Genomic DNA, 19946 nt, shown 5'->3' with positions numbered 1-19946 from the left:
GTAGGGTCATAGGGTAGGTCCATTTCTAGCCTTTGGAGAGTTCTCCAGACTGTTCTCCACAGAGGCTGGACCAATTTACATTCCCACCAGCAGTGCAGGAGGGTTCCTTTGACCCCACACCCTCTCCAGCATTTGCTGCTGTTACCTTTTCTGATGTATGACATTCTCACAGGAGTGAAGTGATATGTCATTGTTGTCTTTATTTGCATTTCTCTGACAATCAGAGACTTGGAGCATTTTTTCATGTTTCTTGGCCTTTTGGATCTCTTCTGTGGTGAATATTCTGTCCAAGGATTTCAAACACAACTCATTTTTTTTAATGGAAAAGTGACACTGAATGAATAATTCAGGAGGGGCAGTGGAAACAAAATCTTCCTGCCTCTAATTGCTGGTATTGGGAACATTTAGATAAAAGTGAATTCTGGGTGGTACACAGAGCAATGCCTGGGTGATATTTCTTTACTGTCCATTCTTTTCTAGGCACCCCTCCTCTATCCCTTATAGTGGAAAAATGTAATGAAAGCAGAGGGATTCTCTAGAAGTTGTTCACAACTCAGGTTCTTCATCTGGGAGGTGTCCTTTCCTGAGCCTCCAGCACACTATTTTGCTGTTAGGCCTTGAACATGAGGTGTCTTATCTCAGTAAATCAAATGTGTCTACAAATCTAGTAGAGAGCACAGTGATTATACTGACTTCCTTGTCTTGAATTTGTGACTGATAGACTATGATTCAGGGTCTAGAGGACTAAGGGTCAGATCTCAGATGCTGTATTTATAACATATTTATAACTTGTATCAGGAAATGGAAGATTCCAGAGAAGATTTGTAGAAGGGGTGGACCAGGATGTGATTTTCATAATTATCCAGAGAAGGTTAGGGACCTTCCATTGTTACCTATTCCTTAACACTAAGATTAATGCTAATTATGGGTGGATGTAAAGGTATGCATGGATAGATTATTGGAAGTTCATGTTATACTGAATAAGAAGAGAATTGGACTCTTATATTGGGGAGAACCTAGTTCAAATATCTTCTCATTTATCAGCCATTTGATCTTGGGCAAATCACTGAATCTGCCCAGGCCTCTGTTTTGTCATGAAAACAAAGTGGAAATAAAATATTTAATCACATGGTTGTACAGATAAATAATTTAGTTAAGTATCTGCATCTGGCATACTGCAAAGCCTTGGATAATGAATGGGCTCATGTATGCAGATAGACTTACGGGTGAGCACATGATCCCAAGACTAGGAGAGAAGACAGAAGCAAAAGGTAATGAGATACAGAGGAGCATGGGTATCCAGCATCTCTGAAGTGAGCTGTCTCCTCAGACAGATGGGAAGCCATGTGCTTAGCTGACAGTAATGGAAACCCTTGGCCTGATCGCCAAAGTGTGTGTGGTCATCACCCCTTATGAGTCAGTGCTAGGGTGGGGGAGATATGATAATAGTTATTCAAAGAGGCTGTGAGATATAATAGTTACGCAAAGAGACTCTCATGCCTGAGCCTCCAAAGTCCCAGCTTCAATCCCCTGTACCACCGTAAGTCAAGAGCTGAGCAATACTCTGGTACAAATAAATATGTAAGTAAATAAATATTAACTTTTGTAAGAATCTACAATGCTGCTTAGTTAAATGTGTCTTTGTGGTGAACATAATTAACGACACCTCAGAACTTGAGCAACTGAGGATGTCTTAGCCCGTAGTTGTGAGTGGTTTGTCTGGAGAGCCAGACTGGGATAAAGCCTAGGACCTGCCATGGGTAGAGAATATGGAGCACAGTGTGGTGGTAAAGAGTGGTTTCCATGTGAACAAAAGAGCAGGAAAAGTGGAAAGGCATATGAAAACACACACACACACACACACACACACACACATACAACCTTGAAGTTTGGCAGATGGAGTGTGTAAGGGAGCATGGAATGTGTTCTTGTCGGGGAGCTCTGGACCATTAAAAGATGTTCTGCACAAAAGTTAGTGGAAACATGGTCTTAAAATTTTGGTCTTCCTCACCAGTGTGTCCTGGAACTCCACTTTCCCAGAGCCCTATGCCACTAGGGAAATATAGTAACAGGCTGGGGGGTTTGGATGGGTTATGGATCAGCCTATCAACATCCATGTCCAGCAGAGAAAAAATTACAGAAGCCTGTCCTCTCACCTTCTGCACCCCATAAAGATCTTTGGTCCATACTCCCAAAGGGATAAAGAATAGGGAAACTTCCAATGGAGGGGAGGAGATATTATTTATTTACATATTTATTTCTACCAGAGTATTGCTCAGCTCTGGCTTACAGGGGATTGAGGCTGGAGCTCTGGTGGTGGGAATTGTATTTCCGTACATCATACCCCTCTTATACCACAATATTGTCAATAATTATTAAATAACTAATAAAAATATTTTGAGAAAGGAAATAAAATAAACCATTGAAAAAATAAAGTAAAAGTGAAAAAAAAAATCTTGGTATTCGAGGGAACTGGGGGTGTAGTTATGGAGCACATGTTTCACATGTGTGAAACTCCAGGTTGAATACCTTCCCCTGACACCCCCACAGAAAAAAGAAGTTATTCCTGCCATTGTAATGTAAAAACCAATCTTCTAGTCACCACCTCCCTTGATTTTCTGATCTCTTACATGATTTATATCCTACCTGAGAAACATACATGTGTCTGGATACATATGAGCAAAATAATTTAAACATCTAGATTAGCACCTACTGGAAAACACATTTAGGAGAATAATGTTGTGCAGGGGTAGACAGCATAACGGTTATGCAAAGAGACTCTCATGCCTGAGGCTCCAAAGTTCCAGGTTCAATTCTCTGCACCACTAGGGGGAAAAGTTGTTAAATAATGTTTATCATTTTCTACATAATTACCTCCTTTCCCCACAACGAAACAGCAAGCATCTCAAAGTTGTCACTTTGGTAGAAATGATAATTATTATGCAGAAGTCAGTTTTGTTAAAGTAAACAGACCTAAGTCATAAAATTAACTCAAAGGCAAATAATGAGTCCTACATACATAGGGGGGAAAAGGGTTTCATGGGGAGTGGGGGGAGGGAGGGAGGAGTTGAATATCTATTAGGTGCCCAAATCAGCAAACTTACTCATATATCTTCGTTTTCTCCTCTCCACAAAGATCTGTATTTCATCCAAGTCTAAATTCTAGGCAACTACTGATCATGTGTTATTGACATGAGTGCCCTAGTTTCACTTTCTTTCCCATAGAAGGACCTGTTTTTTTTTTTTTTTTTTTTTTTTTATCTGGATCTATTCACAGTGATGATTATACTGAGCAGTGGCTAGAATGCTAGGTCCAGTTCTCTATCTGTACATATACTCATACATTCAGGAAATACATATTTGAGTCTTTACTAAGTGTTGGGCATTCACTAGGAATTGTGAATATAGTTTTAACTTAGACAAACTTCTTAGACTCATGAGTTTTTGCTTTTGTGGCAGAAAGAGATTTGACGAATAAAGTAAAGAGTGATGAATGATGAGTAGAGTGGGTGATTCCAAAGATACAGTCCTGCTCTGTCCTGGGGTAGCTCTTTCTAGATCACTATACAGAAAAAGAAGAATTCAGAGAAAACCCTTAAAATGTCTTGCAGAATCTAACATTCACCATTTTTTTTTAAAAAGCAACTTTTTGCCCATTTTGTATGTTGAAGTGGATATTGAGCTGTTAAGGGTCCCCATGGTAACCTTCATACCTGAGGGCCTACTGTTCTGTGCAGTGGGATGAAGTAGTTTGTTCTAAGCCTTTGTGTGTTTCTTCCTAGGAATGGACACGCTCTCTTGGCATTCATGTTTTCTCGGCAGGAGGGAAAACTGAATCGTCAACAGACCATGGAACTTGGCCATCACATCCTGAAGGCACACATTTTCAAGGTGAGACATGTACACTGAAGAGGGGATATTGTCATTATCATATTGAGTTTCTGGTATAGGAAATTTTGCCAGCTTTATCAGCCTGTCTTCTACCCTTAGTTTAGTTTAACATATTTCTCTATCCTCTGGCTTTTCTATTATTTGATATTCATATCAAAAGACTTAATCAGGCTCATATTTAATTTTTTGGAGGGGAGAACTGAATGTCATAGTTGGTTTTTAGCTATACTTAAGATCTAAACTTTATATAATTATCTGTGGTTTCTTCTATGGAAGCAGTGTCTGTGCTTGCTTCTCTTAGTCACCACTGGACCAATAATTAATGTGCTTTTTCCAGGTTACAGAATAGTGATGTTCTATCATTTCTCCCTTAATTTAACTAGAGAACTTCTCTAAAATGAAACTGTCTCATCATCTTCCCCCTCTTTCCCTAGTTGTACAATTCATATAGCAACTCTAGGTTAACTCCTTGCCTGGTGGCTTGAAAGAAGATGAGCCTCAAGGCTCAGGCTTTCTTTGTGAGCCCCACAGCTTCTATCATGTGCTAACTGGCGTCTGCACTTGCTGGAACTTTCAGTCTGACATTTCAGGTGGCCAATTTATCTCTGATTGTTTGTAGGGCCTCAGTAAGAAGACAGGAATCTCTTCAAGCCATCTCCAAGCCCTTTGGATTGGGTACAGCACTGAGGGACTTTCTGCTGCCCTTGCGTCTCTCAGGAATCTCTACACTCCCAATGTGAAGGTGAGCAGTCCCTCTAGCAGTGAAGCCAGAGCTTCCAGCCCTAGTTGTTCCTCCAACAGACCTCTGTTTTTCATAATTATTGTGGATAGTGGACAGAATACATGAAAAGTTCTCATATGCTTTTTCCCTGATGTAAATCACACAAACCTGAATACTATCGAGTTCTCCTCTAGAAAATTAGCTTCTGTTTAGGCAGCAAAATGTGGTGGCCATGGCTGCCATGTGAATATGTGATCACTGTTTCAGCATAGTTGTGATAAAGAAACAATTCAGAAAGGAGACCAAACGACAGAGAGATTTCATGGAAATTTATTATTTTTATACTGTCCTGGATTTTTTTAATCTTGGCTGTCTCTTCATGTTTTATAAGAAATTAAGCAATGATGAGTGACACAGAGTGATGGGTACACAGAGAAAAGCTGTCACCAAAGGTTTTGTGTGCACATGTATTTCTAACCTTGGAAAGCGTATCAGTGTCCACCCACCAGTGGTTTCATCATTTTTTGGCCTGTATAATAGAACATATTATAATGTTTTAATGAGTTTTTTAGGGGACATTTTCCTTCTTTATTTAATCCAATCTAAACTTTTAAGGCAACAAAAAAGGTTCTTTTATAAAGTGTGTAGAAACTACTAGTTTGCATTTTAGTAGTTTACATCTTTCGAATATATAGTCAAATGAGATCAGATACATATTTGTGGTTTAGATTTCTCGTCCACATGACATACTCTGATAGACAAAGAACCTTACAGCCCCAAACCCTAGCATACCTGCTTCTTGCAGAAACTAAGGCAATTTTCCAAGCATTTTTTATCCTTGGAAAGTATATCAAGGTCCTTCATTACACCCTCCTCAGTGGCACAGAGGTAGTCCATTGAGATCATACAGCACAGTACAAAGGAAGCCTTAGAAATTTTGCAGCACCTGTCTTCATTTTCTCCTTTTATTTATTTTTTATGTGCTGTTGGGAAATGATCAGAGAAACTTACACATGTATGATATAATTGAATGGCCTCCCCTGCCCAATATTTTTATCCTGTCTATTTCAAGAGGGAGGCCAGGAGACGGAGAGGCAGGCACTAATGTACAATTCCATCATCCATGGAGTTCCCTTTGTCTATGGTGCTCACGTGTGGTACCAGAGATCAAACCCAGGGACTCATACTTTGTAAGATTTGTAGTCTAGCTGCTGAGAGATCACTCAGCCTTCTCCTTATTCCAGTTCCTAAAATCCATATAGGAAAGAAGCTGTATGCCCCAGAAATGGTGATGGGACAGTCATAGGGGGCTTCCATTTCTCTTTCCAGTGTTGCCTACGCAGCCACCCTTAGCATCCACATTTACAATCTGGGTTCTGGGCTTGAAGAGAACTTCCCTATGTCTAGAAATGTGTGTTCCTTTTTTTTTTTTTTTTTTTGACTACTGTGAATAATGCAACTATGAACACAGGAGTGCATGTGTCCTTTCAAATTAGTATTTTCATATCTTTTGGATAAATCTGAATGCCTCTCTTTTAGAGGTTTAAAGAATAGATCTCTCCTTCTATCCCTCTCATTAATAAATAAATAAAATATATATTTTTAAAAAACAATGGATAAAGTGTTGGGCTTTCAAGCATGAGGTCATGAGTTCAATCCCTGGCAGCACATGTACCAGAGTGATGTCTGGTTCTTTCTCTCTCTCTCCTCCTATCCCTCTCATTAATAAATAAATAAATAAATGAATAAATAAAATATATTTTTAAAAAAATAGAATAGGAAAACTATCAGGGGAGGGGTGGGATATGGAGTTCTGGTGGTGGGAATGGTGTGGAGTTGTACCCCTCTTATCCTATGGTTTTGTCAGTGTTTCCTTTTTATAAATAAAATAGAAAGAAAGAGAGAGAGAAGAGGAAAGAAACGGGTGTATAAGTTTGAGCGCATGGGCTTCACCTCAGCTGCCTGGGCCAAAGGCAGTTGTCCTACTCTCATGAACACCCCCCAGGTCACATTCTCTGACATTGTCAAAGAGTGTCTCTGCAAATGGAGACTCTCTGCTTCCTCACGTTCAATAAGCCAGATCTTATATTTTGGAAAGTGTGGCCTGTGGACTACCAGCTTCCAAAACCAGGATACCATCTTAAAATAGGCATTTCTGGACTCTACCGTAGACCCTCTGATATAAGAATCTTGGAGGTGAGCCCCCAAGCACTTGCTTGTTTTTATGAACTCGTGAGCACAAAGAGGAGGAGTGCAGTGATGGTCTTTTGAGCAGAGTGGGATTAAAAGTGCTAAGCATGGTCATTAAAAGCTGTAGCTATTTAATAATCGCTGTGAGTCGTGGTGGCTTGACTTTTTATGATGCCCAGCCAAACACTTCTTAGCTAGTGATTTTTTTTCCTTTATTGAGGGATTAATGTTTTACAGTCAACAGTAAATACAATAGTTTGTACATGTATAACATTTCTCAGTTTTCCATATAACAATACAACCCCCACTAGGTCCTCTACCATCATGTTCCAGGACCTGTACTCTCCACCCCCGCCCCCAGAGTCTTTTTTCCATTGCTGCAACACACCAACTCCAGCCCAGGTTCTGTTTAGTATTTTCTCTTCTGATCTTGATTTTCAGCTTCTGCCTGTGAGTGAGATCATCCCATATTCATCCTTCTGTTTCTGACTTATTTCACTTAACATGATTTCTTCAGGCTCCATCCAAGATGGGCTGAAAGTGATAAAATCACTATTTTTAATGGCTGAGTAGTATTTCATTGTGTATAAATACCACAACTTGCTCAGCCACTCATCTGTTATTAGACACCTGGGTTGCTTCCAGGTTTTGGCTATTACAAATTGTGCTGCTATGAATATAGGTGTACACAAATCTTTTTGGATGGGTGTATTAGGTTCCTTAGGATACATCCCCAGGAGGGGAATTGCAGGATCATAGGGTAGGTCCATTTCTAGCCTTCTGAGTTCTCCAGATTGCTCCCCACGGAAGTTGGACCAATTTTCATTCCTAGCAGCAATGTAGGAGGGTTACTTTGTCCCCACAACCTCTCCAGCATTTGTTGCTGCTACTTTTTCTGATGTATGACTTTCTCACAAGAATGAAATGGTATCTCATTGTTGTCTTCATTTTGCATTTCTCTGACAATCAGTGACTTGGAGCATTGTTTCATATCTTTGTCAACCTTCTGATTTCTTTTGTGGTGAATATTCTGTCCATGTTCTTTCCCAATTTTAGGATGGGGTCATTTGTTTTCTTGTTGTTGAGTTTGTCAAGCTCTTTATATATTTTGGTTATTAACTTTTTGTCTGATGTGTTGCATGTAAGATCTTCTCCCATTCTGTGAGGGGTCTCTTTGTATAGATAGTGGTTTCTTTTGCTCTGCAGAAAATTTTTAATTTGATGTAGCCCCATTAGTTTATTCTTGCCTTAGTCTTCTTTGTAACTGGATACATTATATTGATAATGTTTTTTTTTAATTTAAAAAAAATACTTATTATTTATTCCCTTTTGTTGCTCTAGTTTTTTATTGTTGTAGTTACTGCTGCTGTCATCGTTGTTGGATAGGACAGAGAGAAATGGAGAGAGGAGGGAAGACAGAGATGGGGAGAGAAAGATAGACAACTGCAGTCCTGCTTCACTGCTTGTGAAGCGACTCCCCTGCAGGTGGGCAGCTGGAGCCTCAAACCAGGATCCCTAACTCCGGTCCTTCTGCTTTGTGCCACGTGCACTTAACCCACTGCACTACCACCCGACTCCCTGAAGATCCTTTTAAAATTTACACAGAAAAGAGTTCTGCCAACATTTTCCTCTAGGCACATGACAGTTTCTTGGTCTAACATCTAAGTCCTTGATCCATTTGGAACTTACTTTTGTTGAAATATAGTGGTTCAGTTTCATTCTTCTGCATGTATCAACTCATTTTATCCAACACCATTTGTTGAAGAGCCTCTGCTTTCCCCATTTAATAGTCTGGTCACCTTTATCAAAGATTAGATGTCCATAGGTGTTGGGGCTTACTTCTGTGCTCTCAATTCTATTCCACTGGTCAGTGTGTCTATTCATGTTCCAGTACCAAGCAGTTTTGATTACAATGGCCCTATAATACAATCTGAGATATGGGAGTATAACTCCAGTTCTGTTCTTTCTTCTCAAGATTGTTTTGGCAATTCTAGGTCTTTTGTGGTTTCAGATAAACATTTGTAGCATTTGTTCTATTCTTATATATAACTTAGTTGGGAATCTTGATAGGGATTACATTAAATATGTATATGGCTCTGGGTAGTATATTCATTTTGATGATGTTAATTCTTCTAACTCATGAACATGGAATATCTTTCCACTTCTTTGTGTCTTTTTCTATTTCCTTGAATAGTCACTCATAATTTTCAATATACAAGTCTTTCACTTCTTTGGTTAGGTTTATTTCTAAATATTTTATTATTTTTGTTGCTATAGTAAAATGAATGGATTTCTGCATTTCTTCTTCTTCTAACTTAGTGTTTGCATAAAGGAATGCCACTGACTTTTGTATGTTAATTTTGTAGCCTGACAGCTTACTGTATTGGCTGATAATTTCCAAAAGCTTCTTGTTGTATTGTTTAGGTTCTTCAGTGTATACTATCATATCATCTGCAGATAGGGAGAGTTTGACTTCTTCTCTTCCAATCTGTGTTCCTTTAATTCCTTGCTCCTGCCTGATTGCTATGGCAAGAACTTCCAACTCTATGTTGAATAGTAATGGTGATAGTGGGCAGCCCTGTGTAGTACCTGATCTGAGGGGAAATGCTTCCCGTTTTTCACCATTGAGATGCTGTTGGATGTAAGTTTGCTATATATAGACTCCACTATCTTGAGGAATTTTCCATCTATTTCTATTTATTATAGCAGTTTGATCCTAGTGGGATATTGGATTTTGTCAAAGGCTTTCTCTGCATCTATTGATATAACCATGTGGTTTTTATTGGTGTGGTGGATATTGACTGATTTACATATGTTAAACTAACCTTAATCTCTGGGATAAACCCCACTTGATCAGTTTCTGTTCATCAGAGATACTGGTCTGTAGTTTTTCTGTTTTTGTTGTGTTCCTGTCTGCTTTTGGTATCAGAGTGATGTTGGCTTCATAGAAGCTAGGAGGGAATATTCCTGTGTCTTCAATATTTTGGAAGAGTTTTAAAAATAGGGGTATTAACTCTTCCTTGAAGGTTTTGTAGAATTCATTTATAAAATCATCTTGGTCCAGGACTTTTATTTTTGGAAGGTGTTTGATAACTGTTTCAACTTCATTTGCTGTGACTGGCCTGTTCATCTCTTCTAATTCCTCTTTATTTAACTTTGGAAATTTGTAGGTATCAAGGAGCTGGTCCATTTCTTCCAGGCTTTCTAAGTTGGTGGCATATTGTTGTACATAGAAGCCTCTCCCGATATGTTAAATTTCTGTGGTGTTTGTTGTGATAGCTCCTTTTTCATTTACAATCCAGTTTATTTTGGTCTTCTCCATTTTTTGTTTTGTGAATCTGCCTAAAGGTTTGTCGATTTTGTTTACTCTTTTGAAGAACCAACTTACTTTCGCTGATCTTTTGTATGGTTACCTTATTTTCAGTGTTATTTATTTCTGCCCTGACTTTAGTTATTTCTGTCCTTCTGGTTGCTTCAGGGTTCCTTTGCTCTTCTTCTAGGTCTTTAAGGTGTGCAATCCAGCTGTTTATTGAGCTTTTTCTTATTTCCTAATATGTGCTTTTATGGCTGTGAACTTCCCTCTCAGAACTGCCTTAGCGGGCAGGGGTAGATATCATAATGGTTATGCAAACAGGCTGTCAAGCCTGAGGCTTTGAAGTCCCAGGTTCAATCCCCTGTACCACTGTAAACCAGAGCTGATCAGTGCTCTGGGAAAAAAAAAAAAACTGAGCTCTGTCCCAAATATTTTGATATCTCATATGTTCATTTTCTCCCATCCAAGTACTAACCAAGCCTGACCTCGCTTAGCTTCTGAGATCAAATGAGATCCAGGGTGGTATGGCTATAGACCATATCTTCATTTTCATTGAACTCTTGAAACATTTTGATTCCTTCCTTAATTTCCTCTTTGATCCAGTAGTTGTTGTTAAGCAGTATACTGTTGAGTTTCCATATTTTGAAACTTTTATGAATTTTTTGTTTATTGTTAAGTGTTATTTTAATTCCACTGTGGTATGAGGAGATGCTTGCGATGATTTCAATGCTCTTAAATTTTCTGATGTTTTCTTTGCAGTCTAACATACGGTCTACCCTTGAAAATAACCCATGTGAACTTGAATAGTTTATTCCAGTTTCTTGGGGTGAATGGCTTGAAAATACCCAATAGTGCTATTTTATCTATCTCTTCATTTAGCTTCCTCGTTTCTTTATTGATTTTCTGCCTGGATGATCTGTCAGGTTGAGAGAGTGGGCGTTGAAGTCCCCCTACTATTACTGTGTTGCTGTTAATATATTGCTGTTGTAGCTTTCAGTAGATGTTTGATGTATTTAGATGGCTTCTCATTGGGTGCATAGATATTAATAACTGTTAAGTCCTCTTGATTGACTGATCCTCTAAGTAATGTCCACCCCTATGTTTTTTTATTTTATTTACTTTATAGTCTAGCATATCAGATATGAGAATAACTGCTCCTGCCCTTTTTTGTGGGCCATTGACTTGTATGATAGTTTTCCATTCTTTCACTTTGAGTCTGTGTGTGTCTTGTTGAGTTAGCTGGGTTTCCTGTAGACAGCATATTGTTGTGTTTTTGATGCATCTTCCGACTCTGTGCATTTTACTAGGTGAATTCAGGCCATTGACATTTATTGATATCACAGATTACAGATGTTTAACACTATTATTGTAGATTTTTAGAGTGTTCTGATATATGGTATATTTATGGGGTGTGACTGTTTATAGGAGACCATTAAAACTAACTTCTTTCAAGGCAGGCCTGGTGATAGTTGATTCTTTCAACTGTTGCTTGTCTGAGAAGGTTTTTATGCCTCCATCTAGTCTGAATGACTGTCTAGCAGGATACAGTAGTCTTGGCTGAAAGCCTTTCTCATTGAGCACTTGATAGATATCTTGCCATTCTCTTCTGACCTGTAGTGTTTGTGTGGACAAGTCTGCTGCTAATCTTATGGGTTTTCCTCTGTAGGTGACTCTTTGTTTTTTCTCTTTCAGCCTTCAGGATCCTCTCCTTTATCCTTATTCCTTTCCATTCTAAATATGATGTGTCTTGGTGTCTTTAAGTCTGGGTTACCTTTATGATGTCTTTTATGTTGTCTAGACCAGAGAGGTTCTCAGCTATTATGTCCTGAAGAATGCTTTCTTCCCTTCCCTCTCTTTCTTCCTCTGGTAAGCCAATAATGTATATATTACTTCTTTGAAGTCATCCCATAGGTTTCTGTTGTTGTTTTCTGTATCTCTTAATCTCTTTTTGAGATCTCTTACTTCATTCTTAGTTTTCTCTATTTCATCTTCAATCTTGCTAATTCTGTTTTCTGCCTCTTTTATTCCAGTGTCTTTCCCCTCTGTTGTTTTCTGTAGTTCATATATTTTGTTACCCTTTTCTGCTACTGTATTAGCTTGTTTAGCTAATTGTGCTCTAAGGTCAGCTATTTCAGCTTTCAGCTCTCTAATTACCTTGAGGTAGTTAGTGTTTTCTTTCAGAGTCTTGTTTGTTGTTTCCACATTTCTGATGACTTTATGTGCCAGCTCTTTCCTCACTCCTGTGCCTAATGCCTCAATTAGTGTTTGGATGTTGACCTCATTCTTCTGTGCTTCTTCCTTTTGGTGGGCTTTTAACTGGGCTTGTGTCCTGGTTCATTTCTTCAATATTTCTTCTTTTTTAACCATTGTATATAGTGTGTTATGAGATTGTTCTCTCAGTAATTTGCAATCCACTCATCACTCCTGCCTGGATTGACTTGTGTCTAAGTAAGGTACTTAAAGAGTTCGCAATTGTGGAAATTAACAGTTGTTTCAATGGTGTCTCACTCCCTGAGTTGAAGCTCTTGGCTTTTAAACTGTCTTGTGTTCTTTTTCTTACCAGAGGTTATAGGAGCCAGTGGGCCTTTTAACTACAAGTAGGTTTTTTAACTTAATCACTCACTCCTTACCAAGAGCTAAATCAGGGTAGGAAAGAGATAGCACAGTCATTATACACAGAGACTCCCATGACCCAAGGATCCAATGCCCCGGGCTCAGTTTAGCTGCTCTTCCAGCAGACAGATCTAATCTGAAATACTACTTGGCCTGTGAGTTTTCAAACAAGTCCCTTTTATACTCTGTGGGTTATATGGCAGTTATTTACTGTGTCTCCCCAGTTCATCAGAAGAACAATGTGGAAAGGCTCTCACTATACAGCCCCTCCTCTAGCCCACTAGGGTGTAGATCTTCTCCTGAGTTTCCCGGCCAGTTCTCTGCCCCCCAGTGTCAGCATAGGGCCTCACAGCTGCTGCTCCAGCCTTCGAGGGGCAGTAGCAGTGGAGACCCATAGTTGCATTTGGTAAGCCTTAGGGGAGTCCTCTCCTCCCTTCAGCAGTCTTGTTGATAAAACAGACTGGAGGTCATCTCAACCGGCAAACTGCTGGACTGTTACCAGTAGCTCTGGAGTAGTTATGGGCTTTAGCCCCAGGAGTCTCTCCTTAGGCTCCTCTGTGTTCACAATCCACACATGTTTGTACTCACCAGTGATTTGGTGGGTTCCCAAAGTAGTTCTAGTCCTGTCTTGTTGTGGTCCCAGGTGGTCTCCTTTTATATTCCTAGTTGACTGGGGAGAGAAGAGGAGAGGAGAGGAGAGGGGATGAGAGAAAAGAGAGGAGAGGAGAGGAGAGGAGAGGAGAGGAGAGGAGAGGAGAGGAGAGGAGAGGAGAGGAGAGGAGAGGACAGGGAAAAAACACAGCTGCTGCTACTTTCTTAGAAATGTGTATTCTGCCACCCCCTTATCCTTTTTCTGACCTTTAGTATATTTTAGTCTGTTCATTGATCTATAACTTTCATTGATCTATTACTCTCTGACCTCTTTTGTTCATTTCAGTGCTACAACCTGATGATCAATAGTTGTGTATATTGTGAAATGATTATCACAGTAAATCTAATGAGCATCCATCTGTTACCACACAAAATCACTTTTTTTTTTGCAGTGAAATATTTATGTACTAATTCTGTATAGAGGGAAGGTATGATGATGATGATGATGACTGTGGAACTTGGCATCTGGAAAAATCTAGCAGCACTCTGAGTTGGGGCAGCTCACCCAGAAAGGGATTTTGCAGGGATAAAAGTGCAGTGTCATGGGGGTAACTCAACCCTATTAGGGTTCCACACTTGATGGGCAGAAGACATATTGCATTTCTGCCTAACTTGACCATTCTGGGATTATAAACTTTCCTCTGTAACATACTTTTGTGACTTTAAGAGGTTCATCTTTACTTTGTCTTATAGAACTCTAGCATCACATATATCCACACTATCCCCAGAATTACTTAACTTGGTGATAGAACTTCAAGGCTTTCCATTATCCTTCTGTTTCTTTTACCTTTAAAAATAAAAGAAAAAGGGGGGGGGAGCTCTTCATAGAATCCTGAGCAAATTATAGTAATTTTAAAGTATGCATGCAATTAGGGGACTTTTTTTAGATTGTATTAAATGTTGTCATACAGGAATGGATGTCATTTTGAGCAATAATTGCAGTTTGCCACTTGGATAAGTTAGAGTGACTTGTTCTAGAATGATTATTTGGTAGGTGAAGTTTAACTTTAGTGCCACATAAGTAATTTCTAACAGTATGGTTTCCAGGCCAGGGTCATGCCCACTGGAGGCCTGGCTGCTCCTACAGTCCTTGCCACGAGTGATTGCCTTCACTGAATTATGAATCAGGATTCTCCTCTGCCTGATTGTTTGGCTCAACCCACTTTCCTCCATCAGACCAGCGGCCGGCTACAGATTTCCCAAGACTATGGAATCACTTTCTAAGACTATAGACTCAGAAATAATTCATTTGAAGGTAGGGTAGTAGGTAGTACAGGTAGTGGAGGGGGGCAGAGAGTGGAGACAAGAGTTAGTCTTGGTTTTTGGCCTAACTTTCCTTGGCAGAGAGGATCCTTGCATGTCCTTTCTCATGACTAGGCCACACATATTTTAAAACAGTTGTGCTGATGTGAACCTCACATATATTCTAACATACTCATATGCATTGTGTTAAGTAACAAAATCCAAGTTAATATCCAGTCTAATAAGTAGTAAGTTGCTTTTAAAAAGTTATTCAAAATAGAAGGGTTTTATAGTTAGAAGTTGGGACAATGACACAACAACAACAACAAAAGCTGGGAATTATCTGACTAGGTAGAGTTTGCAAGTGTTGCCTGATTGAGACCCCAGGTTAAAATCTCTGGCCTTTGCCAGAGCTGAGCAATAATCTGGGCTTTCTTTCTTCCTCATGCATAAAGCAAGTAAGCATTTTTTTCTTATAAAAAAGAAAAATGATTACTTTAGTTAAAGCTATCTCCCAATAGAGGAAGGAAAGTATTATCTCCTGTAGATTACCTCATTAGTACAAATAAGGAAACTCCTTGTCCACTTAGGAGGACAGGCTAATGCACTAAGTTTGTGTACTATGTATTAGTGAGCCCATGTGAAGTGACTCTATTTTGGGTCTTTTGTTTATTAATTAGTAATTATTTTATTTATTTTTTTAATTTCTTTTTTTTCTTTTGTTTTTATTTTATTTAAGAAAGGATTAATTAACAAACCATAGGGTAGGAGGGGTACAACTCCACACAATTCCCACCACCCAATCTCCATATCCCACCCCCTCCCCTGATAGCTTTCCCATTCTCTATCCCTCTGGGAGCATGGACCCAGGGTCATTGTGGGTTGCAGAAGGTAGAAGGTCTGGCGTCTGTAATTGCTTCCCCGCTGAACATGGGCATTGACTGGTCGGTCCATACTCCCAGTCTACCTCTCTCTTTCCCTAGTAGGGTGGGTGTCTGGGGAAGCTGAGCTCCAGGACACATTGGTGGGGTCTTCAATCCAGGGAAGCCTGGCCAGCATCCTGATGGCATCTGGAACCTGATGACTGAAAAGAGAGTTAACATACATAGCCAAATAAATTGTTGAGCAATCATGGACCCAAAGCTTAGAATAGTGGAGAGGAAGTGTTAGGGAGGTACTCACTGCAAACTCTAGTGTACTTCTGCTTTCAGGTATATATTTTGCAGTAGTTTACGGATACGTGTGAACATATGCTCTGTCTCACAGAAACTGGTGTATATCTAGGTTTTAGGACTTTGTTAGAAAGTGAACCACCTGAGATGGAATTAGAGTATACTATGAAAGGAAAGGTCTCACCTGAGTAATGAAGCTGAAGGGTTGTCATTCCACATGTGAAGTCTCTGGACACAGTCTGAAGTGAAGTATGTTGAGGTGGCAATCGTTGCATTGGTTAGGTTGTGATCGGCGGATGCAATATTATTTGATATGGATTGGGAGAGGCATATGGGAAAGTGGGCCCTATCCAAGGGTTCCAGGACTGGGGGAAGTAGGGGCTCTATAGTGGAGATATGGGGTTCCTGCTGTCTTAGGGTTCAAAAAGACAATCGATAGTTAATGTTATCATCACATTATTTGGTAATTGGGTTAACTTTGAAAAGTCCTTTTGGTAGGGTTTGCTGTACAGTACCCAGTATCTTGTATGTAGCTGTGCTATTGGTTGCTTCTGATCTACTTGGTCTAGGCTTTTGAGAGAGTCCGCATATCAAATACACAGCCTATATATTAAAAAGATTCAGTTTGTGTTTTGAAAAACTTTGAGACATACAATTGATTTTCCCCCTCTCATATTAATTAACTAATGATTTATATGACTAAATTTTACTAGGAGTGTACATAAATACCATTCCCACCACCAAAAGACTGTGACCCATCCCTCCCACCCACTCCCACCCCCCACTGGCCCAGGAAGCTGCATGTCCACCCCATCACCACAGGGTTTTTACTTTGGTGCCCTACTTATAATTTGGTCAGGTCCTGCTTTTAGTTTCCCTTTCAGATCTTCTTAGTCAACTTCTGTTGAGTGGGATTTTTTTTATCTTTATTTATTGGCTAGAAAAAGCCAGAAGTCAAGAGGGAAGGGGGCTATAGAGAGGGAGAGAGAAAGACAGACACCTGCAGTCCTGCTTCACCACTTATAAAGCTATCTCCCTGCAGGTGGGGGCTGGGGACTCGAACCCAGGTCCTTGCTAATTATTTATTTTTAACAATACTTAACCGAGAAACAGACCCCCATGTTATACCATCCTAGTTAGTCCTCCCTGGTTCCTCATGATAACAAAGCTTTTTGCCTCCCTGCTAGTCACCTCTTTCATTCATTAAAACCAGATGTTTGTAGGAAATATTGTTATCAAATGTTATCCAAGAACAACTGCTGTGGTGATGATTGGAATTTTTTCTAGTAATTGGTGGGAAATGCCCAGGATTTAAGCCCCTCCTTTGAATTTAGGGTATTTTTACTGAGAACTGCTATTCTGTTCCTGGACTTATTTTACAAGAGATCAGCTTTGTATTTGATATACTCTGAGTCTGTCTTATTACCTGTAAAATGGAGATAATAAAAGATGAGAATCCTCACTGAGATGTTTTGTTAGCGTTTTGGTTTCTTTCTGGAAGCTCCAGCTCTGTTGTAGGCCCCTGAGAACTTATGGGCATACCTCTTGGTGACTGTTAATAAGCACTACCTACCTTGAGGCTCTGACTCATATCTATCCTCTAATAAGCTTCAGACCTCCCTTCTGCTCCCTGCTGGTAAACAGCCTAGGGTCCCAGAGCCCCTGACAGGTGCTTTGAGTAGACTATCCTCCTATATGCCTTTGTGTGAATCTGGAACCTGGGATATTTTCCTCTTTAAAAGATTCTGTTAAAGGTGAATGGAATAACCACAGCTAATGTTTATTTAGCACTTACAGAATGATGGGGGCTGGGCTGAGTGTGGTGTGTGTTTCACATTCATATTTAATCTTCACAACAAGCCAGTGAGATGAAACTTGTTCATTTCTCTTTTCAAGTCAGGAAACTAAGGCTGAGGACATTGAGAAACTTGCTTCTAAATCACACAACTAGAAGGGTACCTGGTGCTGAGCAAGCCATGCATCACAGGTGCTTTTATCACCTGGTATGTTTACAGTCTTCACTGCCAGCTAGAATCATTTGGGAGCTCTCAGTACGTCAGCCAAGTTAGACTTTCCAAGGTGGGGCACCAGCATTGGAAACTTTCAAGCTCCCAGGTGGTTTCAGTATGTAGCAAAGTAAAAACTATAGAACAGAAGATTTGCAAATTGATGGAGGTTTAAGTGGGGGGAAAAACAAAAATCAATAAAAAACAAGCAAGCAAAACACCTGAAGTATTGCCCCAACAGTATGAATGTTGTCCCTCTCTAAGAAGCCAATGAGATGTGAATATGTATATCTTTAGGAAAGCTCTTCCCCTAAGCCCATACCTTACAGGTATAGTCTTGTAAGGTATTCCACAAGACAGTACTGAAAGAACACCTTCCCATGTTATTAACAAAGAGTCCCTATAGAAAATATTAGAGTGGGGTGCCAGGCGGTGGCACACATAGTACAAAGCTTAAAGACCCATGGAAGGATCACAGTTCTATCCTCCCACCTGCAGGGGTGTCACCTCATAAATGGTGAAGCAAGTCTGCAGGTGTATTATCTTTCTCCTTCTCTACCCCCCCCCCCCACAATTTCTCTCTGTCCTATCAAAAAAAAAAAAAAAGGCCTCCAGGAGTAGTGGATTTATAGTGCAGGCACTGAGTGCCCACAATAACCCTGGAGGGGGAAAAAAAAAAGTAAAAAATATTTGAGTGGCATACTCTAGAGTGACTTTTTTTTTTTTTGCTTGTCTCCAGGGTTATTGCTGGGGCTTGGTGCCTACATTTCAAATCCACTGCTCCTAGAGGTTGTTTTTTTTCCCCCTTTTGTTGCCCTTGTTGTTTATCATTGTTGTGCTTATTATTGTTGTTGTTACTGCTGTCATTATTGTTGGATAGAACAGAGAAATCAAGAGAAGAGGGAGGGGGAGAGAAAGATAGACACCTGCAGACCTGCTTCACTGTGTGAAGTGACCCCCGGCAGGTGGGGAGCCGGGGCCTAGAACCGGGATCCTTGTGCTGGTCCTTGCACTTTGTGACATGTGCACTTAATCTGCTCCATACTGCCCAACCTCTGAGTGGCATATTTTTATAGTAGGTATCTGTACCAAAGAGAGAGTGAGTACATTTCTGAAAAAAAAAAAATTCAGCCAGTAGTTGCAGGCTAATTAGAAAGCTTCATTTGCCGTCTTTTTCTCATGGGCTTATGGACCTCAACAGGGAATGTGATTGATGTGATTGATGGTGAGGGGGGGAAAATGTAAGGGTCCAGGGTGGGGGTAAAAATAGACCAGGAAAGGAGCAACTAAATGTTAGTGACACAGAAAACCTACAAAATTTTCTTGTCTGTTTTATGGTGGCCAGAGTCTAATATGCCTTCCTTAGTGATGTTATGTGTGTTTTAGAAAAGCTGCAAGGAGGGGTTGGGCGATGGCACAATGGGTTAAACGCACGTGGCGCAAAGCACAAGGACTCGCGTAAGGATCCCGGTTCGAGCCCCCAGCTCCCCACCTGCAGGGGAGTCGCTTCACAGGCAGTGAAACAGGTCTGCAGTTGTCTGTCTTTCTCTCCCCATCTCTGACTTCCCCTCCTCTCTCCATTTCTCTCTCCAACAACAAACAACATCAACAATGGTAATAATAATAACCACAACGAGGATACAACAACAAGGGCAACAAAAGGGGGGAAAAATGGCCTCCAGGAGCGGTGGATTCATGGTGCAGGCACAAGCCCAGCAATAACCCTGGAGGAAAAAAAAAAAAGCTGCAAGGTTACTTATGTACTTTTTTTTTTTTGAGAAGAACCAGTTTCCTAGGACTAATAAAATGCCCAAGAATTTCACTGATGTTATAATAACCATTCCATAGTGATTTTTATAATGAGCACTTATCTTTGTTTTTAACTATTTGAATTATATTTGAGTCTGGCAAGCCTAAGTAGAACCCATGTAGATTTGTGTGTGTGTAGGCAGGTTGACAGGGATTGAGGTCTTTATCCAAAGTTCTGTGTTAAATGGCAGTGTTTAGGATAGGGATGCACTTTTATTTTTTTTTTTAAATCTTAATTTGTTTATGAGAAACAGAGGCACGAAAACCCTGATGAGCTCTAGCATATGAGGGATGGAGATCAAGCCTGGGATCTCAGATCTGCAATCCTGTTCTTGACT

The 19946-nt window shown here is 40.0% G+C and overlaps 1 protein-coding gene across 15 annotated transcripts in view; it reads left to right on the top strand.

The window, feature by feature from the left end:
• Positions 1 to 19946, top strand: part of TANC1 (tetratricopeptide repeat, ankyrin repeat and coiled-coil containing 1) — a 344685-nt gene that overhangs the window by 274030 nt on the left and 50709 nt on the right. For all 15 annotated transcript variants that reach the window (XM_060177864.1, XM_060177859.1, XM_060177863.1 and 12 more), the window contains 2 exons: positions 3783 to 3891; positions 4511 to 4633. In XM_060177864.1, coding sequence (XP_060033847.1) covers positions 3783 to 3891; positions 4511 to 4633 — 232 coding nt within the window. The remainder of the gene's footprint in view (positions 1 to 3782; positions 3892 to 4510; positions 4634 to 19946) is intronic.

Source organism: Erinaceus europaeus, chromosome 18 (genome assembly GCF_950295315.1).
Source record: "Erinaceus europaeus chromosome 18, mEriEur2.1, whole genome shotgun sequence".
NCBI classification, from domain to species: Eukaryota; Metazoa; Chordata; class Mammalia; order Eulipotyphla; family Erinaceidae; genus Erinaceus; species Erinaceus europaeus.
The sequence above is the reverse complement of the archived record's forward strand: the minus strand, read 5'-3'. Positions and strand labels throughout refer to the sequence as shown.